A 27,497-nucleotide genomic window follows, 5' to 3' on the forward strand; every position below is an offset into this window, starting at 1 on the left:
TACAGCCGTACGCACCACAGCGGTAGCTGAGGAACGCAGGAGCAACCGCAGTGGGACACCCTCATTCGCTTGATTTCGTCACTACCAAATCGGGATGACATATCGTAAACAAGTCGTATTGTTTCTGCCCGCGAAGCATCAGCGATGCGAACGCTCGGGTTGATATGCTACCACGACCTTGGATTAAGCTCTCCAGCTCATAGCATTATATACGCAGCGCGAGGCCTCTATACTGGCCGATACTTTCTGGAACCTCTGGAAGTCCTGTGCCACTCCGATTGGAAAACGTCCACAAGAACCATCGCTAAAAGAGAAACTCTATGAGCCAGCGCAAAAAATCCTCGCGTGTCAAAAGCCTTCGACTCTCTTTGCCACCCATGTTTACGCCGTACGCCTTGCAAATGCCCTTGACCCCCTTTTCCCATGAACGATATGTGACGTATACTGGAATTTCACGAGGGTGGGAAGTATTCTGCTTCATCACCATAAAACAGAACGTATTTGAGGATGTCTGAGAGAGAGATGATGCCTCTCAACTGCTGCCTGTCATCGACCACGACAAGTCTGTGCACACGCGATTGGCGAATGGTTTGAAATATGGAATCAAGCCTGTCATCTTCGGTGCAGTGATAGATTCCTTGAAAGTCCTCTGGTCTTTTGGTGAGCGCTTCGCCAACAGGGGCCCTCAATTCCTCATATGCGCCGCCCTTGATGCACGGAATGACGTCGACGGCCTCGAATAGGTTCAATACCATGTTGTTCTTATCAATCACAGGTACTGCCGAGATGTTGTGAATGACCATCAGGTTGATCACGTCAAGGACCGAGTCGGACATATAGCACGTGGCGAGGTTTTTATATGTGCCCAGTCCGATTTCGCGAACCGACTTCTTCATGAGTGACGTGTGCTGTTCCGTGTTGACGGCAATGAACTTGAGAATGCGATATTGCGTGATGACACTGACCACAGTCTCCCTGCCCGTCTCGTCGTCAATGTCCACCAAAGGGATGCGTCGGGCACGGCTCTTAAGCATGCGACTACACGCTTCGTACAATGGCCTGGAGGGATGCACAGAGACTGTTTCGAGGGCCTGCACGCCAATCGCTTTCTCGATTTCTATGTTCTAGTGTCAGCCATACTATACGTCCCCTCGGGGCTTCCGACATCGGTCGTACCTCGAAGGTTGCTCAAGCGGAACTTCTCGACGTTATCGAGCTCGTTCGGGAACTGGCAATAGTATTGGATGACATTAATGTAGTCGGTGCTCGTGAGAAGACCGGCGAATCTCGAGGTGTGCGAGTCCCATAGCGGTGCGGAAACGATTCCTGTGTAGAGTCGGGGCAATGAGCATGGTGCAGAGCTTTGAAGGGGGATGGGCCACATACCATTCTGAATCAGGATGTTCAGACTCTTCTTGATCAACAGATCATTGTCGAGAACGATCAAGCGGAATGACAGTGGAAGGACATCGTAGCTTGTGCGCTTCCGGAGGAATTCGCGGAGGCCTTTCTGCAGGGAAGTCAGCTCCAACTGGTGTCTGAGAAAGACCTGAGAAAGACCAGAGACTGGGTGTCACAAATGATGCAGAGCGAACAAGCCCAGATTGGAGATTGTAAAAGCAACGCTCCTGGGGAAGCTATCGCAGTGGGCACAAGGAGAGCTTGCGGTGGGCGGACTGCAAGATGGATACGAGATAGCACTCACCAGCCCTTGGATTTGATCCTCGTCAACTGGACTCATTGGAGTAGGCTCAGACATGGATATGGTTTGAGGTCTAGTTTTCGGTCTGAGGTAGGAGCTGGGAGCTACAAATGGGAGCGCATGACCTGAGCTTGGGCGTATATTCGCGATTGCGGCTGCGGCTGCGGCGGGGAGCCTGGAGGGTGCTGGCGCTCCGTCATTAGGTTCGACCTCGTCCATGGCTTTGGTAGCTTCGACTTTGGCTTGGATTCTGGCTCCGGCTCTGGCTCCGGCTCTGGCTCTGGCTTTTAGCAAGTCAGGTAGCTGAAGACACGCCAGTGCTGACCGGTTGCGGTTGGGCTTTCGTTGAGAGACGTAGTTCGGATGTGGTATGTATTGAGCTCACGGGCCTTCGGCAAGGAGCAAGGGGCCCAAGATGTGGTTGCCCTAATGGTACTGATTGAGCCTCAAAACTCCAGAAGCAAAGGAAAAGGATTCCCCCAGATTTGATGTCCAATATTTGACGATCGTCAGAGAACGTTCGTTCGTTCGCTCGCTCGTTCGTCCCCCGATGGGCGGCTCAATCTGGGGCAGGGGGTAGGGGGGTTAGTAGGGCCTCTTGCTGCCTCTGTCCTTTGGAGGGGTAGATGTGCGATAAGGAGCTCGCGGTTGACTGGGGGGCCCGGGGGTAGCATTGGAGTGGGTTCGATGATGCCCCGCCCCATTTGTGATTTTCCCGCAGTTGGCAAACAGCCTGAGCCGGTGAGCCTGAGCCTGAGCCTGAGCCTAAGGTGAGGGCCGTCCCTTTCCCCTTCTGCTGGGAACGTCTGTATCCCATCCTTCGGAGCTCTCTCGCACTCACCAGCAGTTGCTTTCTCAACCAACCTTCATGAATGGTGCGGCGGACAGCATTTGCACATCTTGGCGTCAAACATGATGCACCATCCATCCCGTTGCGTACTTCAGCTGCGCAGACCCCCCCCACACATGTTTGCCTCCACCGATCATGGTGTGAAAATCCAGAACAGGGCCGAACTTGTTTTCGAGGTCGAGGTAAACGATGCGGTCAAGAACTTCGGGGTTTAAAAAGGACTCATAGGACTCGGCTCGGCGTTGCACAAAACAATTGCTTCCATCGCTGGAGAACCTCAATTTGCCAATGTGTAACTTGTGTCTGAATACGAGATGGATGCTCTTGATGCTCTCAATCCACACACTTGGTGGGTGTGAGTGTCGTACACACCTGCAGAAGATCATCATGGCGCTCAAGCTGCCGGATTACACTACACGGGGATTTCTAGTATCCGATACTGAATGTGATGCCTCACAACTAATTATTGTGGCCTCTCCTTGTAGTCTACCCTAATTCAAGGCGTGTATTGTACAAGAGCGAGAAAACGCGCCGAATGCTTGCCGTCACACCCATTTGCCCCTAGAATAGCACACAACGAGATGGGCTGGGGGTATGTGCTACAATAGTATTGTGATAGCTTGTTTGCTTCTCCCACAATTACAAATGGTGTATGCGGTCAATCTATCGTATAGGCGAAGCACAACTCAACAAAGACTTTTCAACGGCCAAAGCCATATAGAAGACCGGTCCGCATAAGCTGTGGTGTCTTGATACTTACCGGCGAAAGTATTGGACGAGCCATGCCACACTAGTACTATGTATGGGCTGGCGGACACGGATGAGTCTTCCGTCATCTGATAGATGTGGGTGTGGTGGGCACAAGACTGCCTCGGAGGCGAAAACCCAGGCTCGTCGATGCAGCAGTCGCAGATCTTGCGACCCAAGGTGAAAAAGTCGAAAGCATTCATACATACGAAGAATATCGTATCGTGTAAAGCAAAGGCTTCCTTCCGGCTCGATCTATAACTCTGTCTTTTTGCGAGTGGTGAGCTCTTAAATCATTGACAGCAGCGCGTTGGCAGCACTCGTCCGAGGTTAGGGCAAGTTTATTCTAGATGCCTGCCATGGTATTCGATTCAAAGAAGAACACGGCATACTAGACACAGATGTTGCTTTGGTTTATCTACTATTATAAAACATTATAAAAATCCTTGACCCGCCGATCTCACTTTTTTCTTCTTTTTCTGCAGGGTGCATCTGGTGTTGCAAACGTACACGGAGGGGTAGCTGGTTGGAGGTTTTACTTGGTTTACAGGTCGATCCTGCTACCATCATGACATAAATGCTACTTAAGTTACATGTGTACACATATACAGGGCTCACCCGTCAGCGTTGGAACTTGAGTGTAATTTCAAGCAAATAATGCAATGACAGGTTTGCAAAGGGGGGCGGCACCCGCACATCCAACGGAGGTTGAAGACGCTAAAAAGTGAATCAGTGAATCAATGAGTCGGATGAGATCCCTCCCCGTATTTGATGGCTAGGTCAGACTACAGCTTTCATGAGCAGCGATGGAAGGGTGATTCCTACCTACATATGGATCGAGCAGCAAAAGTACTTGCGTTAGAGTTGTTTTGAAACGGCCTAGTTACTGGGAAAGCAACTATTGCTCAAGTTCAAGGTTGAAGATTGATGATTGATGAGGAAGCAGTGATTCTCATTGGGCATACGGGGGGTAATGTAGTCGTGCGTACTTGACTTGACTTTGACGTTGTACTGAAGCCCGCCAGCCAGCCAGCCAGCCTTCTCCTCCTACTAACTGTAGCAGGCGTTCAAAGAACAGCCTCTAAAAGGCTAGTGGGCTGCAGCAAGCGGCAGTGCTAGATCTCCTGCTAGCTCTGCTGCTACAGGGATCAATGGAGTTTGTGCGGCAGCCTCCAGTGGCTCACCTGCACGTTCTCTAGAGTCAATCTGCAGGCTGGCTCGCTAGGCGTAGGCACGAGCATGAGTACTAGTATGAGCATGAGCATGAGCATGGGCATGGGCATGGGCGTCACGTTGGGCCCGCAACTTCCCATTCGCAATAAACAAGACAAAGAGCCGCCGTCGCCAAAAAACCATCCATCGTCTGCTTTTGGTCCCTTCCCTGCATCGGTGCATCGTATCCCAGACCAGCGGCTCTTCTGATTCTTCTTTTGTTATTGTTGTTGTTTTAATGAAAGGACGACCCGTACACAACTGCGTTTACTGGGTGTGTTACTTGTACTTGTGTCTGTGTTCTACCTAACCTGGGGCCCTTCATCTCCAGTCAACGACACGAAAGAAACCTCGACGTCAGTTCCGCATGGTAGTCATCAAAAACAAGCCCGCCGATCGAACCTTGGGAAGCTCCGACTTCAGGGCTAAAGCCATCGTAATCTAATAAAGCAAAGCCACCTCCATCACAATAGAGCTTGACAGCGGACTACTGCATCCTCCACGTCAACCCCAGAGCAGCACACGGTCACTACGACATTACCTTTGAATTTCAGTCGAGTTTGTTTCCTTGCGTTTCGCTCATTGCAGCGATGGGTGTTTGCCAGTCGTGCTGCGGCGGTATGGAAATGCCCCCCCTCCCCTCCCCTCCCATATCATGGCTATGATCATGACATGGCCCACTGCCTTGGCCGCGCGCTTATCAGTATCACAGGGAAATCTCGCGATGGACTCTACGAACCCCTACTACAAGAATCCGAGCGAGAGGCAGTATCCGATCTTCTGCAATATCTTGAGCATGTGGGTTTCCTACCTTCTCTTTCCTCTCTTCCCCCAAATACCGCTGAACACCTAAATCTAATGCTTTGGCCCTGCAGCGCGGAGAGACCGACTTCTTCTCAGGCGAGCCTCTTCGCGCCTTGAGCACCCTCGTCTTCTCCGACAACATAGATCTCCAGAGGAGTGCGAGCTTGACTTTTGCCGAAATTACGGAGCGAGGTACGCTACGCCTTCGGAGCCGTGCCACTCATGGAAAGCTAACTTGTCCATGAAAGATGTCCGAGAAGTTGACCGAGATACTCTGGAGCCGATCCTCTTCCTCTTACAAAGCCCGGATATTGAGGTCCAACGGGCTGCCAGTGCAGCCTTGGGAAATCTTGCCGTCAACAGTAGGTCCAGTTCGAGTTGGTATACGCGCCTGCCCTCCGTCCACTGACCAGATCCCTCAGCTGAGAACAAAGTCCTCATCGTGCAGCTTGGAGGCTTGACACCACTCATACGCCAAATGCTATCTCCTAACGTCGAAGTCCAGTGCAACGCCGTTGGATGCATCACGAACCTCGCTACACATGAGGATAACAAAGCAAAGATCGCACGATCTGGCGCGCTTGGCCCATTAACACGCCTGGCGAAATCGAGGGACATGAGAGTTCAACGGAATGCAACCGGTGCTCTGTTGAACATGACACACTCTGGTCAGAACCCTCCATCATTTTTATTTATTTTAGATCTTTTTGGACAACAGCACATTGTCGCTTGAAGTACGGAGTACTAACCACCATACTAGACGAGAACCGCCAACAGCTTGTGAACGCAGGCGCCATCCCTGTATTGGTTCAACTCCTCTCATCTCCCGACGTCGACGTCCAGTACTATTGTACCACCGCTCTGAGCAATATCGCCGTAGACTCCAACAATCGACGGAAACTTGCATCGAGCGAAACAAAGCTCGTCCAATCCTTGGTGAACCTCATGGATTCCTCCTCGCCCAAAGTCCAATGCCAGGCCGCCCTGGCACTCCGTAATCTGGCATCGGACGAGAAATACCAACTTGACATTGTCAGAGCTCAAGGCCTGAACCCATTACTTCGGCTTCTCCAGTCGTCCTACCTACCTCTTATTCTTTCCGCAGTCGCCTGTATACGGAATATTTCGATACACCCCATGAACGAGTCTCCTATCATCGAAGCAGGGTTCTTGAAGCCTTTGGTGGATCTGCTTGGGTCAACGGACAACGAAGAAATTCAGTGTCATGCCATCTCGACGCTTCGCAACCTGGCCGCAAGCTCAGACAGGAACAAGGCACTTGTTCTCGAGGCCGGTGCAGTCCAGAAGTGCAAGCAACTAGTTCTCGATGTCCCGGTTACTGTCCAGTCCGAGATGACAGCTGCCATTGCGGTTCTAGCACTCTCGGACGACTTGAAGACTCACCTGTTGAACCTAGGAGTCTTCGACGTACTCATTCCCTTGACTCACTCGCCAAGCATTGAAGTTCAGGGCAACAGTGCTGCGGCTCTGGGTAATCTGTCATCTAAGGGTAAGTCCAAGCAGCACAAGTCATTGATCAAAATCGGATGCTAACGTGAGCAGTTGGTGATTACTCCATCTTTATTCAGGACTGGAAGGAGCCAAACGGTGGCATTCACGGATATCTGAGCAGGTTCCTTGCTAGTGGCGACGCTACGTTCCAACATATCGCCATCTGGACCCTGTTACAACTGCTCGAGTCGGAGGACAAGACCTTGATTGGGCAGATCGGCAAATCGGACGACATCGTCGAGATGATCAAGCAGATTGCAGACCGCCAAATTGAACCCGACAACGAATTCGCCGACGACGATGATGAAGGCGAGGTCGTCAATCTCGCACAGCGCTGTTTGGAACTGTTAGGGCAGAGCATGTCCAAGGCGCATATCGAGGGCTGATCCGCCTCGACCGAAACGGATGCTACACACAACTTGATACTGATATTTCTCTTTCTGGCATTCATTGGCACGGCTCGGCGTTTTGAGGCGTATCTTATATAGGCAAGCATTTGTAAGACTTGAAGGCGGACGGTCTCGATTAGGTATGCGCTTTTGTTCTGGAATCTATGCATACCCCCTGATGACCGGCATCTCCCAGGGATGGCGTATCGTTGATTGATTTCCACACCGGGGAGACGGAGGAGAAGTTTCGTTTGTATGATTGCTGCTACGATACACGGTGGAGCATGGGGACGAAGCGATTTGTATTTGCCATTGTTTCGTGCCAGAGCGACCTTGCGCTGCAAGTCGAGATCAATGTGGCCATAAAGTTCATTGTTCCAAAGACCTAAGTCTTGTAATTAGATTGCCTTCAGAAAGATATCCAGCACAGCAATACATACCCTTCTAATACGCCGACATCCATGTAAATGCTCTGCAAACGATATATATTACACAAGTCGACGAGGAAATCTGGCTTTTGCTCAGTTCCCATCATGTTGAAGATTCTGCAGGTGTCAACCCATCCTTCACTCTCGTGAACCAGTTCAAAGGGTTCCAACCACTGAACTCGACTTTGGCGACCACCTTACCACGGATGAGAGCTAGCGGTAGCGGTCCATAGTCGCGACTATCGCGCGACCAGGGCAGGTTATCCCCAACAATGTAGCAATGTCCTTGTGGTACCTATTCTCTTGTTGTCAGCATGTCGTGTCCCTCGTCTTTCTTCAAGTATGTCCCTTGTTTCCAGCACGCAGTTGTCCTCACAGAAACATCAGGACGCGTGAGGGCTTACCTGCATCATGTCGTCGTTCTTCGCACCTGGGCTGTTCACCAATACATAGTCTCCCGGCATGCCGATAACACGCTTGACCCCATCCTCGTGAGGCTCCACGGGGATTGTGTACGTCACGCAGTCGCCCACGCGCACGTGACGACCTCTCCGATATGAACGGTCTGCCACGAACCACTCGTTCCACACCAGGAATGTCGGCAGCATGGACGGTCCTGACCCGGGCGCCACTGAATACACATATTGCCAGAACACATGCGCGAAGGCCAGGGTCTGCCCGGTTGCGAGGAAGAGGCGGAAGGGGTGGCCTAGGAGGGGCATCTTCGTTTGAGGCGCTTTACCACTCCGAAAGAGTGACCATGACCGGGGAAATACGAGAGTTGTTGCTGTTGCTGTAATGGATGCCGGCGCAATGTACCTCGTATTGAGCCCTGTTGACAGTACATGAGATGGCCTTGTGAGATGCTGATAAGATAAGACGGTCATGCACTGTATGTTGCAGCTGAAGCGAAAGCTCTCACCGAAAAGAAGCTCCATCTATATCCACTTCTGATTGGCCGCTCACCTGGGAACGCTCACCCAGAGCTACGACGTCAACCTTCCGAATCTCTCCCGATTGAGAGCTGCAATTCGATTGGTCACGTTTTTCATATACCCTCCAGCGTTCACGACAACGAAGACTCGGCCTCAATCCACGCAACGCCTGCTCTCTCTAGTACGCAAACCCTACACAGACGATGCCGCCCCAACGCTGCCTCTTCTCGCCCTCGCGAGCCCTGCGCTCCGTCTTCATGCGACCGCTCCCATCAGGGACGAGTCCCGCTACCACGATCACCGCGACCACCCGCCTGCCCATCTACCTGCTCTCGCCCCGGCTCTTCAGCAGCTCCAGCCCACAGCTCCTCGTACGCCGGCGGTTCAAACCCTCCACGGCCGCCACCAAGGCCCCCGTCTCGCGCCTGCCCTCGGACAACGCCATACCCTACAAATGGGTCCGCATCGCGGGCTGCCAGGACCACGGCCTGGAGCCCGAGAACCCGGACTCGAACTCCGACTTGTCGGCCCCCCAGCGCACCGCCGACATACTGAAGGGGCTGGACCGGCAGAAGTACACGCTCGTCATGGTGGCGCTGCCGTCGTTGCGAATCAAGAAGAAAGAGGTCAGAAGGGGTGAACAAAAAGAAGGCGAGGAAGAGGAGGAGGTGGAAGAGGAGGAGGAGGAAGAAGAGGAGGAAGAGGAAGAGGAAGAGACGCTAGAGACCCTGGCCGAGAAGGAGAAGAAGAACTCCCCCGTGTGCCGGATCATCGACAAGCACGCGCACGCCAAGGCGGCCGACGAGAAGGAGAAGGCGGCGCGCCGCAAGGAGCTCAACCGCAAGGAGCTCGAGCTCAACTGGGCCATCGCCCCCAACGACCTGCAGCACCGCCTTAAGCAGTTCTGCCGGTTCCTGGCCGAGGGCAAGCGCGTCGAGCTGCTGCTCGCCAAGAAGCGCCAGGGCCGGAAGGCCACCCCCGACGAGGGGGAGGCCCTGCTCGCCGCCCTGAGGGAGGCCGCCGAGCAGGAGGGCGCCAAGGAGGTCAAGATGGAGGGCAAGTTCCCCGGCGTCGTGAACCTGGTCTTCGAGGGCAAGAGCAGTGGTGCGTAAGCGTGCCGAGGGTCCTGGTGGGGGAGCGGCCAGAGGGATCTTCCAAGACAGGATCGTGAGTCCGTTCGCGAACGCCTGCCGCTACGGTACTGATCGCCCAGTTCGGGGGACGAAGGGACGGCCGAGCGAAGGTCGGATGAACCGAAATTACAAGAATGGCAAGAAATGCCAGCCCTTGGCAAAGTTCATCGTGTGCTCATTACATTGTGAAAACTCAGGGAGGCAGTATGGCTTGAGAAGCTGCTGTATGCGCAGTACGCCAAGTAAGGAATGTACGATATGAGTTATCGACAAAAGGTCAACCATGGCATTGTATAATATCATGTATTGTAGACACTTATCGGAGCAGGGTATTTCAGAAAGTCATCTCTGGCGGCGTCCAAGTCATGAGTTGGTATTAATACTCTACCTAGTACGTTCTCCATCTGGAATTTCAAACTCTCAGAGTTGTATATTTCTTTCCGAGAACGCCCTCGGTGCCAATGAATGCACATCTGTCACGGAACCATGCTAAAATGACCAGTCTTGTTTCCCAATAAATAAAGAAGATTTGATTTCATCATCATAAACTCAAAATCTGCCCCCGATCAAAGAATCCTAGTATATGCCATACTATCTTTCCCAAAAAGAACAAATGATAAATATGCTCTAATTTATTTAATAACAAAAACACACGCACCCAGCACACTCAGCGCGAGCGCCGATGTGATGAAGCCCGCGGCGACCTTCTCCGTCATGGTGACGGGCTCGAGGACGGGCATCTTGTCCTGGGTGGAGGCGCCGGCGTTGACGTTGCCCTGGCTGGTGCCGCCCGTGTCGGCCGTGACGGGCGCTGGCGATGTCTTCTTGACTAGGTTGTACATGACGGCGGCGAGGGCGCTCTGCTGCTCGCCGACGCCGGCCATGTTGTCGAACGTCGGGCTCTGGGTCCACTGGAACCCGCACGCCGTGCCTGCGGGGCCTTTGTACGCCGCCGGCGAAGAGGGGGACCCGTTGCACATGGCGGCCGCGGCTGTCGCCGTCGACTTTAGGAGCGGCATGATCGTGTCGAAGGTGAAGGGCGCCATCTGCGTCGTCCCCGCCATCCAGCGCGTCAGGTAGGCTTTGAAGCTCTGCTGGTCGGTGTCGCAGAAGCCGCCCCCCTCGCACGGCTTCTCGACCATGATGCCGTTGTCGAAGTGAAACCCGGCGGTCTGGTTCAGGAGGCCCTGCACGCGAGTCTTCCATATGTCGGAGCCGCCTGTGAAGTTGTACATTACGGCCGAGCCGTGCAGGAAGATGCCGGCGTTGTAGGTCCATTGGGCTTGGTCGAGCTCTGTGCAGTTAGAGTCTACCTGCGCACCGTCAAAGACTTTGAAGTCTTCGGTGATGAGGCCGGTATCTGACATCCAGTCGTATACTTTCTCGGCCCAATCTGCGTATGTCTGGTTTCCTGTGAACCTGGCCAGGCGGGAAGCAACATTGAAGAAGCAGCCATTTGAGATCGAGTTCTTGTAGTTGAAGCCATTGTTAAACGTGAATATCTGCCACCTCAACCCGCCACCACATGTTTCTGTATCCCAACGGTCCACATACTCGTTAAACACTGCCTGTGCTAGTGCTAGCCATTGCGGTTGACCTGAGGGTGGATCGGGAAAGTTGTTCTCCGCTGCTGTCATTGCCGCCATTGCCCAGAAACCCTGATCATCGTTTCCTTCTGTCCTCGTCTGGTTCTGCGGCATGAAGTCTTGGTCATCTCCGACTTGGTGCAGTAATGCTTGCATTGTTACGTCGTTGTATGTGTCGTCTCCCGTGTAGAACCAATAATCCACCATCGTTCCGAACATAGCTCCGGCCTCCCACCAAAAGTACGGATCCGGCAAGTTTCCTGGCACATCCCCCGTGTTGTTTCCTGTGTAGTATTTTAATAAGCCAAAAGCGATTGTGCTCGCTGCTGATTTGATAGAGTCATCGCTGGAGAAGTCGACTTGGATCGCTTGTGTTGCACCTGCTAGTAGGCCAAAGACGCCTGCTGTGCGGAAAATTGACCTCATTTTGAAATGTGATTTATAAAAGATGGGTGGGCCAGCCCAAGACGAGACTGTCCGAGAATTAAGAAGAATAAGCACAGAAATTTCTCCCTCCTAAAGGACTTAGGCGCGTCGGAGTTCCTGTCTTGCGCAATGAAGGTATCACCGAAGTTGGCGCAGCAACAAATCGTATTAGTTGACGGCCAAGCTCGTACTCGTCACACGAGCAGCTGCCACAAAAGAAAAGTCGCCGGGACGAATTGATTCAGATCCAAAGAAATAAACGAAACTCAACCAGGAGCAAGAATTGAACAAATGAACGGATAGCGACAGTGTCTGTCGCTTGGCCAGCCGAAAAAGAAAGGTGCTTTCGATCTAGAAAGCGATGTCGAAATAGAAGAAGAGAGAGAGAGTATAGAAACACCAACCACAAGAAGAGATGGGATCGATGACCCAAACTCTGGATCGTCGAGCGAAGATCAGCTCAGCCGTTGGGCCGTCCCATGTGCTTCAGATCATGTCAATCATTACAGACGTAGCATCCCACGGCCATGTGTGACCTAATTCGGGAGCATTTCTGCAGCATTGTTTGTAGGGGAGCACTGCGCACCCAGGTGAACCGTGAGGCTGTGTAAGCACCCAGGGGGGTATGAAACGATTCGAGTCTCGCTCTTGGCGACGTTTCGTCTCAATCGCGAACTCCCCCACCGTGTTGGGGGAGCATAAATAATAATCATAAGCAGGACAATCAAAAGTGACGATAATTGAACAACTCTAAAATCAATTGCGAGAATACTGGCCAAGCATGAAACGGGTGTCATTTGAGTGGCATCGCTGAATGATATTGTATGAGAACAATTTCTGAGAGGTGGTTTGAGTTGAAGATTGCTGGGCCCAGAGCCCCCTTGGCAGAGGTGTCCACTAATTAAGCCCTGCATCTGCCGGCTAGAACCTCGCCGGTTAGGGGCTATACTTATACTGGCTAGGCTGAAATGACTTGATTTTTGTCCCCAGAGCGAGCAGGTTCACACATGCGGAGTCGTGGAGTTGAAACGAATAATTGGCTGAATCTTGAATCGACTGGCTATTCTTGCGCTGCCGCCGTCCCCTGACGATAACCTATGGAGCTGAGCAATGATGGTAGCATATGGAGGGCATCTAAACGCATTTGTACTCCTCTTCTTAGGCGAAAGTCTGCGAAATCCAAAGATTTTGAGGGTTTACCCCGGGCATGCACATTCTGGTGGTGAACGTGTGATGCTAGCATCTCCTATGTAGAATTAGTATGATGCTTAATCAGTGAAGGCAAGAGAGCTGAGTTATACTGAAGGAGGTGAGAGGACGGATGATAAACAAGTCCCTTCTCTTCCAACTAAGCAGGCTGACTTACCGAATATGCAGCATCATGTGATGCTGGCGCGTACACACTGATTCGAAATCAGCTTCCGCCTCTCGTCGTTATGCTCTCTTCTTTGAGCACGGACGGTTCGATTGTATGTACTTTTTTAGGCCCCGTCTGTAGATGTAATTTGTAAGCTAACAATATAGTACTGTGCAGCGGGAAAGATCCACAAGGTCACTCTATAACTCTAAAAGCTCGAATGTACAGTAAGGATGTTCTAGTTCACACATTATACGTTCGCGATGTAGTAGAAGGTTTAGTACGTCTCTCTCACTCTAAATAGAAACATACAAAAAAGGGTTGCCAGTTTGACCATTTATAGAGTTAAGGACTACAGGCTTTGATCAGCTAAGCTGGTTGATTTAGGCGCACAGACGCTCTAAGCATAATTAGTGCGTATCGCGCTTTGTCCATACTTAATACTCCTATAGGTATTTTCGTCTTGGGATCGAAGAGCATTTTGCTGTGGCCCGAATCCACAGCTTCGCAGCAGAAGCTCAGGCCGCAGTGTCGATGATCGTCTGCATTGACAAGGCTGCGCCGCATTTCTGGCATTTGGCAGCCTCAGCGGCGGGGTACTCTCCAACAAGAAATGAGACTGCCAAAGCCTCGTTCCCTACTAGACATCCAGGCGTTGACCCCAAACGATGCCAGTAGACTGAGATCACCTCGCGACCGCTCGGACGGGCTTTCTTTCGCCTTCTAACAGGCGACATGTCTGGTGCCGAAATCATCGGTATCATCTCTGGTATCATTGCCATTGTCGATGCAACTGTGAAAGTCTATGCCGCCGCTACCGATGCCTCGGGCCTCCCCGAAGCCTTCCGCGATGTTGCGAAGCGACTCCCTCTCGTCCGAGAGACTCTCCAAACCGCCTGGGGATACTTGGACGTCGCAAACCCTGACGAGGCGTTTTGCAACGCAATGAAGCCCATCTTGGAGGATTGTGCAGACAAGGCGAAACGATTGGCCGTGATCTTTGAGAAAGTGGTCCCACAGGCCAATAATTCGAAAACAGAGCGGTACTGGCGTGTCACCCGCACCTTACTCAAAGGAGATACAGTGGAATCGCTGATGAAGGGTGTACTTATTGATGTCCAGCTTTTGACCGGCAATCGCGTGACAAAGCTGCCCACAGAATCTGAGATTGCAGACCGGATACAGGAGGCTATAGAAAGAGTATCAGCTATTCCACCATCGTTGCCAGGTATCTTACCTAACACCTAAAAAAAAAAAAATAGTTCTTCCTGACACATGATAGGGCGTGAGGCGTCCGTTAATAGCGATGCCGAGCGCAACACCTTACTCAAGAGCCTGAAGTGGACCGACCCCACCCTTGATAAAGACCGCATCGAAAGAACGAAAGGTGGTGTATATGAACAATCGTCTCGCTGGATTCTTGCTCACTCTAGCTACCGCCAGTGGCGACATGAAGAAACTAAGCTACTCTGGATCAAGGGCGGTGCCGGCAAAGGAAAGACGATGCTGCTGGTTGCTGTTACCAAGGAGCTTCGGCCCTATACCAAACTTGCTAGGCCCGGTGCCGACTCGTTCCTATCATTTTTCTTCTGCCAAAATACCGATGACCGCTTGAATAACGCAGTTGCCATCCTTAAGGGACTTATATATCAATTGTTGGTGCAGGACAGTAGCCTCATCTCGTGCCTTAAGGACCATTATGACCGCATGGGCAAAGAGGTCTTCGACGCCGCCAACAACGTCAATGCCTTCGATGCACTCTCCAACGTCTTTAGACAAATGATCGGGTACCCTGGTCTAGGAACCATCTATCTAGCCGTTGACGCTCTCGATGAATGCGAAGTCGGCCTGCCAGAGCTTCTTGACCTTATTAGAGAAACTTGCCTCCAAGAAAACCGCCTCAAGTGGATCGTTACAAGCCGCAATCATGTCAACGTCGATGAGAGTCTGGCTTTAAGTCTAGAGGTGAACTCAGAAGCCGTGTTGAGCGCCATTGAAGTCTATATCAAGTACAAGGTCTCCCAAGTGCCGTCGCTCAAATCTAACCCGACCCAGCGAGCGAATGTCCAGCGAAAACTTCTCGACAAGGCTGACGGTACATTTTTATGGATTGATCTGGTATTGCGGTCTATTCACGATGCTTTGGGCGATGATATTATTCGGCTTATCGATGAGATGCCAAAGGGCCTTCCGCCACTTTACGACACGATGATGCGAAATATCGGAATGTCTATAAGCGCTTATCAGGCTTCATGTCGTACCATTCTTTCCATCGTAACGCTTACGTACCGCCCGCTCCACCTTCTCGAGCTCCGTATGCTTGCCGATCTTGAACCATATGGGACAAGCGACCTAGAGAAGCTTGTCGATTTGTGCGGCTCTTTTCTCACTCTGCTAGACAACCACATCTACCCCATCCATCAGTCAGCCAAGGAATACCTAGTCAGCGAGGTTGCCCTTGGTAAGATATTCCCGTCCGGTAGGCATACTGTACATCGTACTATCGCCGACAGGTCCGTGGCGAAGATGAAGAGCATACTAAAGCGAGATATCTATAACCTTGCGCATCCTGGGACACTGACCCACGAAGTCGCAGTGCCTCCTGTGAAGGATCCTCTGCTTGGCGTGGGATACTCCTGTGCATACTGGATCGACCACGTCTGTGACGCAGATAAGAGCGACTATCAGAGAAATCGTCGTTCCCAGCTATTGAAAACGCTTCAGGATCTGGCGCCTTCAAGAAAGGGACACGATACACACAATTCAATCGCCGAGTTCTTCCGTGTCCACTTCCTACACTGGCTTGAAGCGTTGAGTCTGCTCGGTGTTGTCACGAACGGAGTCTTCTCTCTAACCCGGCTTAGGAACATCCTAGTGAGTATTTCCAATCATAATACCATTAATAGAGTTAGCTGCGCTTACTTAAGCATTGAACAGATCAAAAGAGATAACAAATTTGTTAACTTAGTTGAAGACTTGTATCGATTTATTCTATATAATCGATCGATCATAGAACAAGCTCCATTACAAACATATGTGTCAGCATTGCTATTTACTCCAGTTAATAGCATTACTCGCGGCTTATTCACAGTAGAAGAACCTAGTTGGGTCATAATAAAACCTTTAATCAAGCAACATTGGAGTCAATATCTCTATGTATGCGAGGGCCATAGTAGTGCGGTCAAATCGGTAGCGTTTTCGCAAGATGGCAGCCGTATCGTATCGGGCTCGTTCGACAAGACCATCCGGATCTGGGATACCAACTCGGGCAAAGAAGTACACAAGCTTGAGGGCCATAGTAATGCGGTCACCTCGGTAGCGTTTTCGCATGATGGCAGCCGTATCGTATCGGGCTCGTCCGATGAGACCGTCCGGATCTGGGATGCCAAGTCGGGCAAACAAGCACGCAAGCTTGAGGGCCATAGTAATTGGGTCAACTCGGTAGCGTTTTCGCAAGATGGTAGCCGTATCGTATCGGGCTCGTTCGACAAGACCGTCCGGATCTGGGACTCCAGGTCGGGCAAAGAGGCACGCAAGCTTGAGGGCCATAGCAGTTCGGTCAACTCGGTAGCGTTTTCGCAAGATGGCAGCCGTATCGTATCGGGCTCGTTCGACAAGACCGTCCGGATCTGGGATGCCAAGTCGGGCAAAGAAGTACGCAAGCTTGAGGGCCATAGTGATTGGGTCAACTCGGTAGCGTTTTCGCATGATGGCAGCTATATCGTATCGGGCTCGTCCGACAAGACCGTCCGGATCTGGGATGCCAAGTCGGGCAAAGAGGCACGCAAGCTTGAGGGCCATAGCAGTTCGGTCAACTCGGTAGCGTTTTCGCAAGATGGCAGCCGTATCGTATCGGGCTCGTTCGACAAGACCGTCCGGATCTGGGACTCCAGGTCGGGCAAACAAGCACGCAAGCTTGAGGGCCATAGTAATTGGGTCAACTCGGTAGCGTTTTCGCAAGATGGTAGCCGTATCGTATCGGGCTCGTTCGATGAGACTGTCCGGATCTGGGACTCCAGGTCGGACAAAGAGGCACGCAAGCTTGAGGGCCATAGTAATTGGGTCAACTCGGTAGCGTTTTCGCAAGATGGTAGCCGTATCGTATCGGGCTCGTCTGACCAGACCGTCCGGATCTGGGATACCAACTCGGGCAAAGAAGTACACAAGCTTGAGGGCCATAGTAATTTGGTCAAATCGGTAGCGTTTTCGCATGATGGCAGCTATATCGTATCGGGCTCGTCCGATGAGACCGTCCGGATCTGGGATGCCAAGTCGGGCAAACAAGTACGCAAGCTTGAGGGCCATAGTAATTGGGTCAACTCGGTAGCATTTTCGCAGGATGACAGCTATATCGCATCGGGCTCATCCGATGAGACCGTCCGGATCTGGGATGCCAAGTCGGGCAAAGAGGCACGCAAGCTTGAGGGCCATAGTAATTGGGTCAAATCGGTGGCGTTTTCGCAAGATGGCAGCCGTGTCGTATCGGGCTCGTTCGACAAGACCGTCCGGATCTGGGATACCAAGTCGGGCAAAGAAGTACGCAAGCTTGAGGGCCATAGTAATTGGGTCACCTCGGTAGCGTTTTCGCATGATGGTAGCCGTGTCGTATCGGGCTCGTCCGATGAGACCGTCCGGATCTGGGATGCCAAGTCGGGTACGGAGTTGCGTACTATACTAATGAGCAGTGCCGTTCTCTGGTTACGGTTAAAGATATCGAGTGACTTTGGGCTGTTACTTCAAACTAACGCCGGCAATATCCTCGCAGACTTTAACAATAACCACGGTATTGGTAATGATATTAGCGGTGAAATTTCGCAGACAATCATGTCTAGTGACCAGCAACGTTCGGATCAAGGATCAGCATCTGGCAGGACAAAGCCAGAGTGGGGTCTGAATGGCGACGGTTCCTGGATTACACGGTGCGGCCGTAGAACAATATGGCTTCCACTTGATTTCAGACCTGGCCCATCAGACGTTTCAAGAGATGGTTCATCCATTACAATTGGCTGCCCAACCGGACATGTAGTCGTTATCAGGATGTCTCCAGATGTTCCATTTACTTAAACTGAAGACAAGCCTGCCAATCAATGATATGCACACGATAGATCTCGCACGGTGTACGGATTGATTTCCTAGATATTTGTAAGATAAAGTGAGAGTCGTAGCTTTGCGTTAATGACACTACAACCAAAGGGTAACATGTTCCCATCACGAATAGGTAGAGAAGAACAAGGTTGCGTGATGCACCTAAGCCTTGCGCTTCTTCGCGGGTGGCTCTTCCTCATCTTCCTCTTCTTCATCTTCAAGCTCACCTTCCAGCTCCTCGAAGTCAAGCTCACTAAGGCCATCTTGCTCCTGAGCATTTGCTGGAGCGACGTTAGAATGCGACCTTAGCTCCATTCTTTCAATAAGACTTACTAAAGTACTTAATAGCGCTTGGCCACAAATCCTCTGCAATGGCAATGGCAAGCTCTTCGCCGTCAGTAAAGATCTCGAGGATCTCCTCATCGCCCTCGTCCTCGTCCGCTTCCACTAGATCAGGAATTTCATCCTCATCCTCATCTGTGGCCTTTCCTTCAGTCCTCAGGCGTCGCTGCTCCTGTTCCTTTTGACGGGCCTCCTTATCTTCCTCGGCGGAGACAGGGTAGCCGCGGTACCCAAAGAAGGCGAAGAAGCTAATTCCACCCATGCCGGTACTCTGAATCTTTTTCTGCAGCGCCTTCTGCTCTGGCGTGAAGTCTTTGGTTTTGGGGATACCGGTCTTACCACTCTTCTTCTCTTGCTCATAAACAGTTACGGCCATATCGAGAAGACCATCCGTCAAGTCCTTCTTGGGCTTCCACTTGATGGGGACAGGCTCGCTGACAAGGCCGGCAAAGTTGTCATCTTTGGATTGACGGTACCAGAACTTCTTTTCAAGAATTGTGTCCTCAAAATACTCGTTCTCCTTAAACTCAAATTTGATCGAGATGCTGCGAGGGTCACCCTTGCTACCGTCCTCGACCTCAAATCGCGAAACCCAGAAGGACTTTAAGGAAGAAGCAATGACTTCCGAGTCGGTGACCTGGATGTATTGATCTACCTCTTGAGGCGGATTCTCGAATACCAGCGGCCAGAAATTCGCAATATCGGCCACTGTCTTCTGTCTCTTCTCATACAGAGATTTGGTCATGACTGCCTGCTGGCGAGCTGGCGGGAATGTTAGTGCTATCTCTTACTGCAACGACTATATATCGTACTGATCTCGAGTTCGACATCTTCGAACTCGCGCTCGATGTCCGCCAATTGCTCATAAGTGACGTTGCTCTCTTCGGTTGCCATATTGGTTGGTGATCGCGCAGATCCTAGACGAGAATGGTCAATTGGCTTGGGGTCAAATTATCGAAAATAACTTCATGGGGAGGTATAATAATAGAAAGTGCATATGCAATGTTGTATTTTACAATGCTTTGTCAAATTTTCCAAGCCAGTTTATCAAAACTTTTTTTTTCTCGGCTACATGCAGATCAGGATCCCTCCCCAGCAGCTACCTTGAGCTCAAGCACAGACTGCTAGCAGGCCTGCGCTACGTGCTGTCATAGTGGGGCTACTCTGGGGAAAGGCATTAGGGTGCCCTGTGAGTGCTCGGCAGGCGCTTCTTATACCTTGACTTTATAATCAAGGCAAGGCTTCCAGTCAAGGATGTCAATTTTATTTGAGGTTGTCTTTTCTATGTCACATGCTTGTCAAGAAGCAAGGTATATCGGCCAAAAGTGCTGGATTACTTCGGACCTGATTGATTCCCGTGTAACTCCAGCTTCATTACGGTTGGAAACGGATGACGTTCTCGCGGTCGGAACAGGTTTAAAAATTCCGAATAGGAAACCATGCATTGACTTGTGCTCGATCTACACTTGGGTAGTAGGGCGTGTATCGAATGCTATGGATACTGTCACTTACTTGCGCTATCTGATGTAGCACTCAGAAGGAATCTTTTCCCGATCCTAACCCATGCCAGCGCATTTGTATTGGCTGTCTACTGTCGGATTACTCAGTTGGTTTACCTTTCTCTTAAACCCGGCCGAAAAGGCCGGGCTCCACGAGATATGTCAACAAGACTGATGTAGTCAGAGATGGGGTGACGCCCCGAACGGATATTGGATCTTCGGAGCACATAATGTTTTGACCATCCCTTCCACGGCAAGCTCTACTGTTCGTGGTATCAGTTAGGAAATGATAGTTGATAAATACTATGTAGTAAATCTTTCGACCGACGAAAATTGGGTATGTTTCTTGGCGAGCGTTGCTTTTGCTCATAAGTTGAGTGGGCTTAAAGGCATACGACTACCTCAAATAGCGTTCAACGTGAGTAAAATTCTGTCAGGATAAATGTCTGCATCGGACATTATTCTAAGCTACTGTAGTCTCCTCATTTCCGTTCTGTGCTCAAGTCAAACGTTGTCAGAACATCTCCGAATCAGATCACACATCAACGGAGTCCATGTCGTCATCTTTGTCTCTAACAAAGCTGAGATATTCGCAATCATTGATTTTCCTCACATCCTAATTTTCCCTCGAGAATCGGTTAACCTTGTAGTGGTCTCGGAGCCCAATTAGGCCTGAGCCTATACTTGTGGTACAACTACTGTTCCTGCCACAATGACTATCTCCACTCGGCGACCTGCTCTTGACCTCTGGCCATTCGTCGAAGCAAACGAAGCGAACGAAGCCAACGAGATCAGTTTCTTCGCTCTTTTTGATTCCTTTCTTCAACTACGTATTCTATCGAATTCCTCGGTCATTTTGTATAAGACCATCTCAAACGCCTTTTCGAAAGTAAACCTAGCCTTCCGCCGTCCAAATCACGCATAACAAATTTGACTCTCTTAGGTTTTTTCCCTGTCACAATCAGGTATGCCAAATTCGACGACTTCTTTTCGCTTTCGCGTTCGATACATTTTGCCTATAGTCTCGAGACAGCACATTCTCGCGATGCCTGAATGTCAGTGATAGTGACCTTACTGGGACGTTTTCTTACGTAATGAGCTCGGAGGACAGCGGGATATTAGCGATTGTAAAACTGATTGTAGAGCAGATTATAACAATTGGGCTTGCGGGAGAGCGAGTAATAAAGGTATAAATTGCACGTGACAACCTGTGGGATGGAGGAATTACAGGTAGCGTCGAATAGGGTTATGGCATATCCTTTGCAAAAAAGAAAACGTAAAAAGAGAATGCACGTTGGTGACCGATTACGGTAAGTAATGATTGGAAGATTTATACTAGTCTTCCCAAAGCATTAGGCTATAATGAATGAGTCCCCTAAGTAGTTTTCCGGTAGCTAATACTCGCAATCACAGGCTTCGTCAAATACTTAACTCAGAAAGTTACGATTTCGAGAATACTCCTTATTTCTCTTGTGTCCTAGATACGGGATTGTAGGTGTCCATTGATTCCAAGCCATTACAGACCAAAAAAAAAATGCCTTCGGTCGGAGATGTCACCTTTGTCCTCAGGGGAGAACAGTCATTGACTCTTAACCACGAATCCTGCCATACAGCTCTTATACGCTGTTCATTGTCCAGTGCAATGCATAACACTGCTGGAAACTTGAAGACGACTGGCCTGGCTTTTGTTGATTACTATGGTATCAAACCCAGGCTACCTAGAATACCGCCCATATACCACGGGTCCAGTGGAGAATATTGTTCCAGGTCATGGCTGCCTTCTACCACGATTTGTTATTCACCTTTCTTATATACTATTTCTAGGTATTCCTTACCTGATTTGAACGAAAGTTGACTAAGGAATACAAATGCACTCCCTTGGTACAAAGACCAGACAGATGCTTGGAAAGAAACTTAAGGAACCAGTACCTACCTGTGAGTCAATGAGATATGTCTTAGCTCAGCGTGCACCATAATGGTCAAAGCATAGACAGGGGCAGAGACAACCGTTGAACAGAATCAACAATGCCTCGTTGGCTAAACTTATCATAGAACAAAATAACGTGAATAGTAGTCGCATTTGGAGCTACTTAGTCTTCTATCAACAAGTATAATTCAGAAATGAGGTTTTGAGGATGAGATCGATGATCAGGCGCATATGAAAGTACTTGGTAGCAGGCGTGACTGTCCTCATGGTATCTGCAGTGAATATGCTAGTTATGCGGCATTGATAGAAAGCATGATTCACCAAATAGTTTCTAAAATCCAACATGAACATGACACAGGTCCTGTCGAAAGCTGTTGAAAAGTAAAACATGCCGTGGTGACAGGAGTTTTAATATTTGTCTGAATGGCATATCTACCCGGTATTCACGGTGACTATCAGTCAAACAATAGGATATTCAGCGTGCTCATGCATATGTGATGTCCTATTTTGAAACTTTGTGGTACATGCTCAGAGACTGCTCTCCTTGAGGGATTGTGAATATTATCAAGGCTTCTGTGCAGGTAAAGGAATGCGAGCTACTCCACATTAGAGACTCAATATTGACCTGGGATCCGTGTACATCGTAGTCAGGTCAAATTGAAATACTCAATTGACGCCTCATGTGCTCTGGAGCCTGTGCTCTATGTCTTGTTAGCCCTCCAGCTCTAAACACTTGCTAGGTCGCTACGTACTCATTATACCCCCCACCCCCCAAGATTCTCAAATTCACAGCCTGCCTGCCTACCTATCTGCCTCCCGGGCGAAGCGTGGTGATTCCCCGGCTATATACACATCTTAGACACCATAACTCTGGCCTTTGCTCAAAGTTCAACAACCCTCCTTCATATTGTCAGACTGCTCGGCGATACCTCAACAATCAGAAGTACAAACGGCCGGGTGGGTCTAGTGGTAAGACACTTCAGAACAGTGCTCAAACTCCACAAATCAGTAGCCGGCGCCCTGGGCCCCATATCCTGCCTTGTGGAGTTTGAATAGGGCACTCCGTTGAAGAGAGCGAAGGTTTTATTTCTTCTCCAGCCACAGTAAGAGTCTATTCTGTCTTTCTCATCAGTCAGTTTCTTTTTCTTTTCTCTAGTTGTTCCCTCACTGCCACTCGTCCATCCGTCCGTCCCTTGGTGGCGTGAAATGAATGATGTTTGTTGTATGTGACTTCAAGGTAGATAACATTTCTTCTATACATTTATGCAAGTTTTTATGTTGAACTTCCATTTCTACTTCTCCATTCCCTTGTCACATTCGTTTATTTCTCTGTGTTCACAATACCTGCTCTATGTCTTCTTACTCCTGGCGATCCCACCCGTGAATTACTAACAAAAGTTACCCTATAGCTGCATGTGCATTACTACTCAGTCCTCTCCGTAAACTTGCCCTAAAGCTGCTTGCTTCTTTGATATTCATCATCATCCATACATAGATAGACTTGCATCTTCCCACACAACGCCAGGTAAAGTCGGCATTCATCTTCACCCTACTCCTCCCAACACCATGGAAAGATTAAAGCCGAGAGTAATAACCGTTTGTAAATCATCTTTATAGTTCAAGTCTATATATCGCTACCAATTCATTCGCAACAACAACAACAACAACGACGACAAAGAGCAGACGAAAACGCAAAGAAACCCCTTTTAGACCATACCATCAAGTCCGGGCCCCTATTTCGCCTTCGGCGACCCGGTCCTCGACGCACCGCCTTCCTCCCACCACAGCGCGGCGCCTGCGGCCCTTAGCAGCTCGGCAAACTCCTGCCTCTCGCTCTTGATGGCTAGGAACAGGGGGGTGTTGTTGGCGCGGTTGCGCTCGTGGACGCTGGTGCCCCTCAACAGCAGCTCCTTGAGGACGTCCTTGCTGGGGCCGACGGCGGCGAGGTGCATGGGGGTGTTCCCGGCGTAGTCAGCGCGGACCAGAAGGCGGTGGTTGAGCTCATCGCCCTCGAGGAGGTCCCTGACGGCCTTCAGGTCGCCGTTGGCGATGGCGTAGCCCAGGAGGGTGAAAGCGGCCTCGGCGCCCGACAGCAGGGGGTTGCTCTCCTCCCTGACGGGATGGGAGAAGGCCGGGACGGCGAGCTCGGTTAGCTCGCCGCGAAGGGACTGCGACATGAGGGAGGCGACCTCGGCAGGCTCGATCTTGAGCGTCAGGAGGTAGCCCAGCTTGGTCAGGGCGGCCTCGGAGGTCAGGTCGTGCCCGAAGACGACGCCGGCCTTGCCGAGCGCGAAGCCCGGCGCGTAAAGCGGCGACACGAAGCCGTTGGTGCACTGCGACACGTTGACGACGGTGATGCCACGCTCGACCGCGGACCGGATCGCCTTTGTGAGCGAGCCGTCGACGCCAGAGGGCGCGTTGCCCATGCCGAAGGTCTCGAGGATCAGGCCCTTGAGGTCTGGAATATTGGAGATGAAATTGATCATCTCGGGCTTGATGCCAGGGAAGATTCGCACGCAAGCCACGTGCGCCGTGTCTAGGTATGGCGTTACCTTGAACTGAGCGATCTTTGTCGGTCTCTGGACCAGTGACCAGTTCACATCAATACCGATGCTGGTCACCTTAGCCAGGGGCTCGCAGTTGGGGCTGTCAAAGGCTTGGAATTGAGACGCCGAGACCTTGGTCGTTCGATTGCCTCGGAACAGGGTGTGGTGAAAGAAGAGGCAGACCTCGGGGATCACGAAGGTCCCTGCAACGATCAGCGAGCCCAGGAGGTTGTCCACTGCGTCAGACTGTAGAGCGAAGATGGATGCTTGCGAGCCGGTAAGAATAACTGGCTTTCCGAGATCTTCCATCATGAAGGAGAGCGCAGATGCGCTGTAAGCTAGGGAGTCTGTTCCATGGAGAACCACGAAGCCGTCGAAAAGGTGGTAATTTTCCTTGACGGTGGTCGCAATTTGTGACCAACCCTCCGAGCTGATGCTGGATGAGTCTAGTAATGGCGAGAACTCGAGGGCTCCATATCGAATGTGCCGCGAGTATGAGCTAGGTGGTGTGCGCAGACTATCAAGTTCGACCTTCTCCCCATCCTTGATGGCGGTCAATTTCACTGTGAATTGCGTTAGTCCAATTCGCACGAGGGTTGGTTTCCATGAATGATCCCCATCTCCCAATCACCCGGCGGGTTTGCGATGCGAAAGTGAATAAGCTGGACTTGATCACTGTCGCATAGCCCTCGGACCAAAGGTTGATTCACTGAGCTTACATACCTCGTTCAGACCTATCATTGAAAGACGGTCTCGGAGCCATGGCACTCTCAAGGAAACCGACCACTGGAACCAGTCCTGAACCGTCCGCTGAAGGTTGCACTGCACAGTACGTGTAAGCCAATGCTTCAATTCCGCAAGTGGGCATGGTGAGGACGTACTGCATATCGTTCCGCCTGTAATAATGATAAGGACCCTGGACTCAGGGTAAGACTCCTGGCCATTGCCATTAACAACGGCAGTGAACCCCATCTTAAAGATTGACGATGATAGAACTGCTTGAAACGTATTCGAGTGGGTTTGTGCTTTTTTTTTTTGGGTTTTGTTTTTTTGGGCTGCTACACCTGGTATCCTAACAGGTGATTAATTGGTGTCGGCGGTCGCAAGCTAAGTGATTGAGCGGCGGATTTAAGCAGATTGTTCAAAGATGAAGGGGAATCTTAGGTGAGCGATCTCGGTGTTGCGCCTTTATGAAGTTGCCTTAAAGAGAATATAGGAATCGTGTTTATAGTGAAATACGACGTATCAGACCTTGTATTGGTTCTTATTCGAGCCTCGATGGGTGGTGGTGCTTGGCCAGACGCCCTATCGGAGTGTCCCAAAAGGTTCTAATTACCCCCGAATTACGTTAAAAGAAAAATTCTCTACATAGTTTTTAGCAGGACTGACAGGAACGGGGGCCCACTTCTGAACCTTCCTGATGCTAAATCACATGAAAGGTGAGATTTCCAAGGCTGATGACGATGATGTGCTAAATGCGATTGCAAATTGATCTGAGTGGTGGGTGCAGCTTTCTGTCGGGTTTATCGCTTGCATGGGTGAGTGCGAGATAGTACGCCTATTCCGTTCTAGCTTTGAGGATCAATCCCTCACATCCCCGGATTGAGACATGCCTTTTGTGCCTTATTCCTCAATCACGTATCCTAAAGCCTGACCCATTTTCAGCTTCTGGCCCTTCTCCACAGCCCAATTGAAGCCTCTCTTCGAGTCTGAACCTTCGTTGCTCGCCGGTGCTTCAAATACCAAGACAATAGTACTGCCTAGCTGAAAACCTCCCATTTCCTCGCCTCGCTTAATGGCATGGCCTCCCAAGACTGCACTTGCTGCCTCGTACGTCGCTTCTGAGTACCCAGAGTAGGGTTCTCCTCTGCGCTGAGCCTCCTCTGCAGCTCTGTCGGCTGCAGTGTCAGTTGTGAGCGAGTTCGTCCTCAGTTCCTTGTCGAAGTTGATCTTAATAGAGCCAACATTCGTAGCGCCTACGGGAACATAGCTGAAGAATCCCCACCGCCATCTGCCCAGAAGCACAATTCTCTCATTCAAGGTGAAGAGTCCAGGTAGAGTCCTCTGCAGATAGGGCGAAACGGAGTAGAGTTCCCCTGCAAAGTGTCGTCGACTCTCCACTACCCAGTTTGTGGGCGAGTGAAAGCGATGGTAGTCACCTGGTGCCAAGTAGACAACCGCATAGTAGAGAGCACTCTTCTTTTCGGTGGACAACAGATCGTACCAGGGCTTCTCTCCCAAAGCCAAATCGGCGCGGACTTCGGAAACGGTACTAGGAGTTGAGGGCCGCATAGATTGGTCCTCGAGATCCTCCTCCTTCTTGCCGCCCTTCTTTGGGCCTGAGAGGAGATGAGGCAGGGTATATGTGATGCCATTAACACGGGCAAAGTCCTCGTCTTGTTTGATGATTTCTTCATCGCCATGGAGTTCGTGTTGAGCTCGGCCATCGCGGACTGACTTGTCCAATGAGTCTGTACTGTATCCGGCAATGCTGGGTGTCGGAGTAGTCTTGCCTAGAAGGGCGTCTATGCTGTACGTCATGCCCTTGATTTGCTCAATGTCTCCACCCTCAATCTGGCCATACGACAGGATGCGACCGTCAGCGGGGGACAGTAAAGCGTTCGGATTCGGGTCCAAAGGTCGGACACCAGGCTTTAGTGTTCTGTAAAAGAAGGAAGCCAGATTCGGGTACATGTGAAGATCAGGCTCGGATACTTCATCAAGATTGACACCAAAGATCCATGAATATAGCTTGAAACCAGGAACACGCAGGTAGTATGGGATGACCAACTCGTTGAACTGACCCCATATCCGCGACATGGCCTTCAGAGGCAAGGTAGACATGACCCGCACAGTCCTTGAGATGGCGATTTAGCAAGGCCGAGCTTGTGCAACGCGACGGAGAGGAGTCTTACCATGGACCATCTGGCCTGATCCTGGGCCTCTTCTGGGGTCTTGTTCCAGGTTCCGAATCCGCAGCCTCCTGTTCAAGTCTTTCCTTCTCACGGGCTTGAGTT

The 27,497-nt window shown here is 50.8% G+C and overlaps 10 protein-coding genes across 10 annotated transcripts; 4 read left to right on the top strand and 6 right to left on the bottom strand.

The window, feature by feature from the left end:
* Positions 1–452: 452 nt before the first annotated feature.
* On the bottom strand, positions 453–1,921 carry BKA67DRAFT_661918 (uncharacterized protein; the record flags this gene model as incomplete). The annotated part of the gene is made up of 4 exons (XM_046107907.1): positions 453–1,117; positions 1,177–1,326; positions 1,387–1,510; positions 1,706–1,921. 4 exons carry the CDS (start codon positions 1,919–1,921, stop codon positions 453–455), a joined length of 1,155 nt encoding a protein of 384 aa, XP_045955493.1.
* Positions 1,922–5,101: 3,180 nt separating this feature from the next.
* On the top strand, positions 5,102–7,213 carry BKA67DRAFT_521814 (armadillo-type protein; the record flags this gene model as incomplete). The annotated part of the gene is made up of 7 exons (XM_046098315.1): positions 5,102–5,129; positions 5,224–5,309; positions 5,387–5,507; positions 5,564–5,677; positions 5,738–5,983; positions 6,076–6,825; positions 6,876–7,213. The coding sequence occupies 7 exons, from the start codon at positions 5,102–5,104 to the stop codon at positions 7,211–7,213; spliced, it is 1,683 nt and encodes a 560-aa protein (XP_045955494.1).
* Positions 7,214–7,747: 534 nt separating this feature from the next.
* BKA67DRAFT_661920 (peptidase S24/S26A/S26B/S26C) lies at positions 7,748–8,366 on the bottom strand (the record flags this gene model as incomplete). Its single annotated transcript, XM_046107908.1, has 2 exons — positions 7,748–7,939; positions 8,049–8,366. 2 exons carry the CDS (start codon positions 8,364–8,366, stop codon positions 7,748–7,750), a joined length of 510 nt encoding a protein of 169 aa, XP_045955495.1.
* A 416-nt stretch (positions 8,367–8,782) lies between these two features.
* On the top strand, positions 8,783–9,901 carry BKA67DRAFT_538993 (uncharacterized protein; the record flags this gene model as incomplete). The annotated part of the gene is made up of 2 exons (XM_046100560.1): positions 8,783–9,687; positions 9,793–9,901. 2 exons carry the CDS (start codon positions 8,783–8,785, stop codon positions 9,899–9,901), a joined length of 1,014 nt encoding a protein of 337 aa, XP_045955496.1.
* A 443-nt stretch (positions 9,902–10,344) lies between these two features.
* Positions 10,345–11,724, bottom strand: BKA67DRAFT_521893 (cell wall glycosyl hydrolase; the record flags this gene model as incomplete). The annotated part of the gene is made up of 1 exon (XM_046098325.1): positions 10,345–11,724. One exon carries the CDS (start codon positions 11,722–11,724, stop codon positions 10,345–10,347), a length of 1,380 nt encoding a protein of 459 aa, XP_045955497.1.
* A 2,092-nt stretch (positions 11,725–13,816) lies between these two features.
* Positions 13,817–18,145, top strand: BKA67DRAFT_538995 (WD40-repeat-containing domain protein; the record flags this gene model as incomplete). Its single annotated transcript, XM_046100561.1, has 3 exons — positions 13,817–14,309; positions 14,364–15,955; positions 16,019–18,145. The coding sequence occupies 3 exons, from the start codon at positions 13,817–13,819 to the stop codon at positions 18,143–18,145; spliced, it is 4,212 nt and encodes a 1,403-aa protein (XP_045955498.1).
* Positions 18,146–18,328: 183 nt separating this feature from the next.
* On the bottom strand, positions 18,329–19,402 carry BKA67DRAFT_522684 (NAP family protein; the record flags this gene model as incomplete). Its single annotated transcript, XM_046098397.1, has 3 exons — positions 18,329–18,447; positions 18,500–19,270; positions 19,321–19,402. The coding sequence occupies 3 exons, from the start codon at positions 19,400–19,402 to the stop codon at positions 18,329–18,331; spliced, it is 972 nt and encodes a 323-aa protein (XP_045955499.1).
* A 1,317-nt stretch (positions 19,403–20,719) lies between these two features.
* BKA67DRAFT_538997 (uncharacterized protein) lies at positions 20,720–21,502 on the top strand (the record flags this gene model as incomplete). Its single annotated transcript, XM_046100562.1, has 4 exons — positions 20,720–20,896; positions 21,030–21,194; positions 21,238–21,317; positions 21,421–21,502. The coding sequence occupies 4 exons, from the start codon at positions 20,720–20,722 to the stop codon at positions 21,500–21,502; spliced, it is 504 nt and encodes a 167-aa protein (XP_045955500.1).
* Positions 21,503–23,415: 1,913 nt separating this feature from the next.
* BKA67DRAFT_378911 (asparaginase) lies at positions 23,416–25,777 on the bottom strand. Its single transcript, XM_046096530.1, has 3 exons — positions 25,362–25,777; positions 25,204–25,302; positions 23,416–25,043 (listed from the first exon to the last, which is right to left on the bottom strand). The coding sequence occupies exons 1-3, from the start codon at positions 25,450–25,452 to the stop codon at positions 23,668–23,670; spliced, it is 1,566 nt and encodes a 521-aa protein (XP_045955501.1). The 5' UTR covers positions 25,453–25,777; the 3' UTR covers positions 23,416–23,667.
* Positions 25,778–27,385, bottom strand: BKA67DRAFT_378910 (phosphatidylserine decarboxylase proenzyme). The gene has a single exon (XM_046096529.1). It carries the CDS (start codon positions 27,322–27,324, stop codon positions 26,104–26,106), a length of 1,221 nt encoding a protein of 406 aa, XP_045955502.1. The 5' UTR covers positions 27,325–27,385; the 3' UTR covers positions 25,778–26,103.
* Between the last annotated feature and the right edge of the window lie 112 nt (positions 27,386–27,497).

The sequence above is a fragment of the Truncatella angustata genome (genome assembly GCF_020726525.1).
Source record: "Truncatella angustata strain MPI-SDFR-AT-0073 chromosome Unknown BKA67scaffold_7, whole genome shotgun sequence".
Lineage (NCBI taxonomy): Eukaryota > Fungi > Ascomycota > Sordariomycetes > Amphisphaeriales > Sporocadaceae > Truncatella > Truncatella angustata.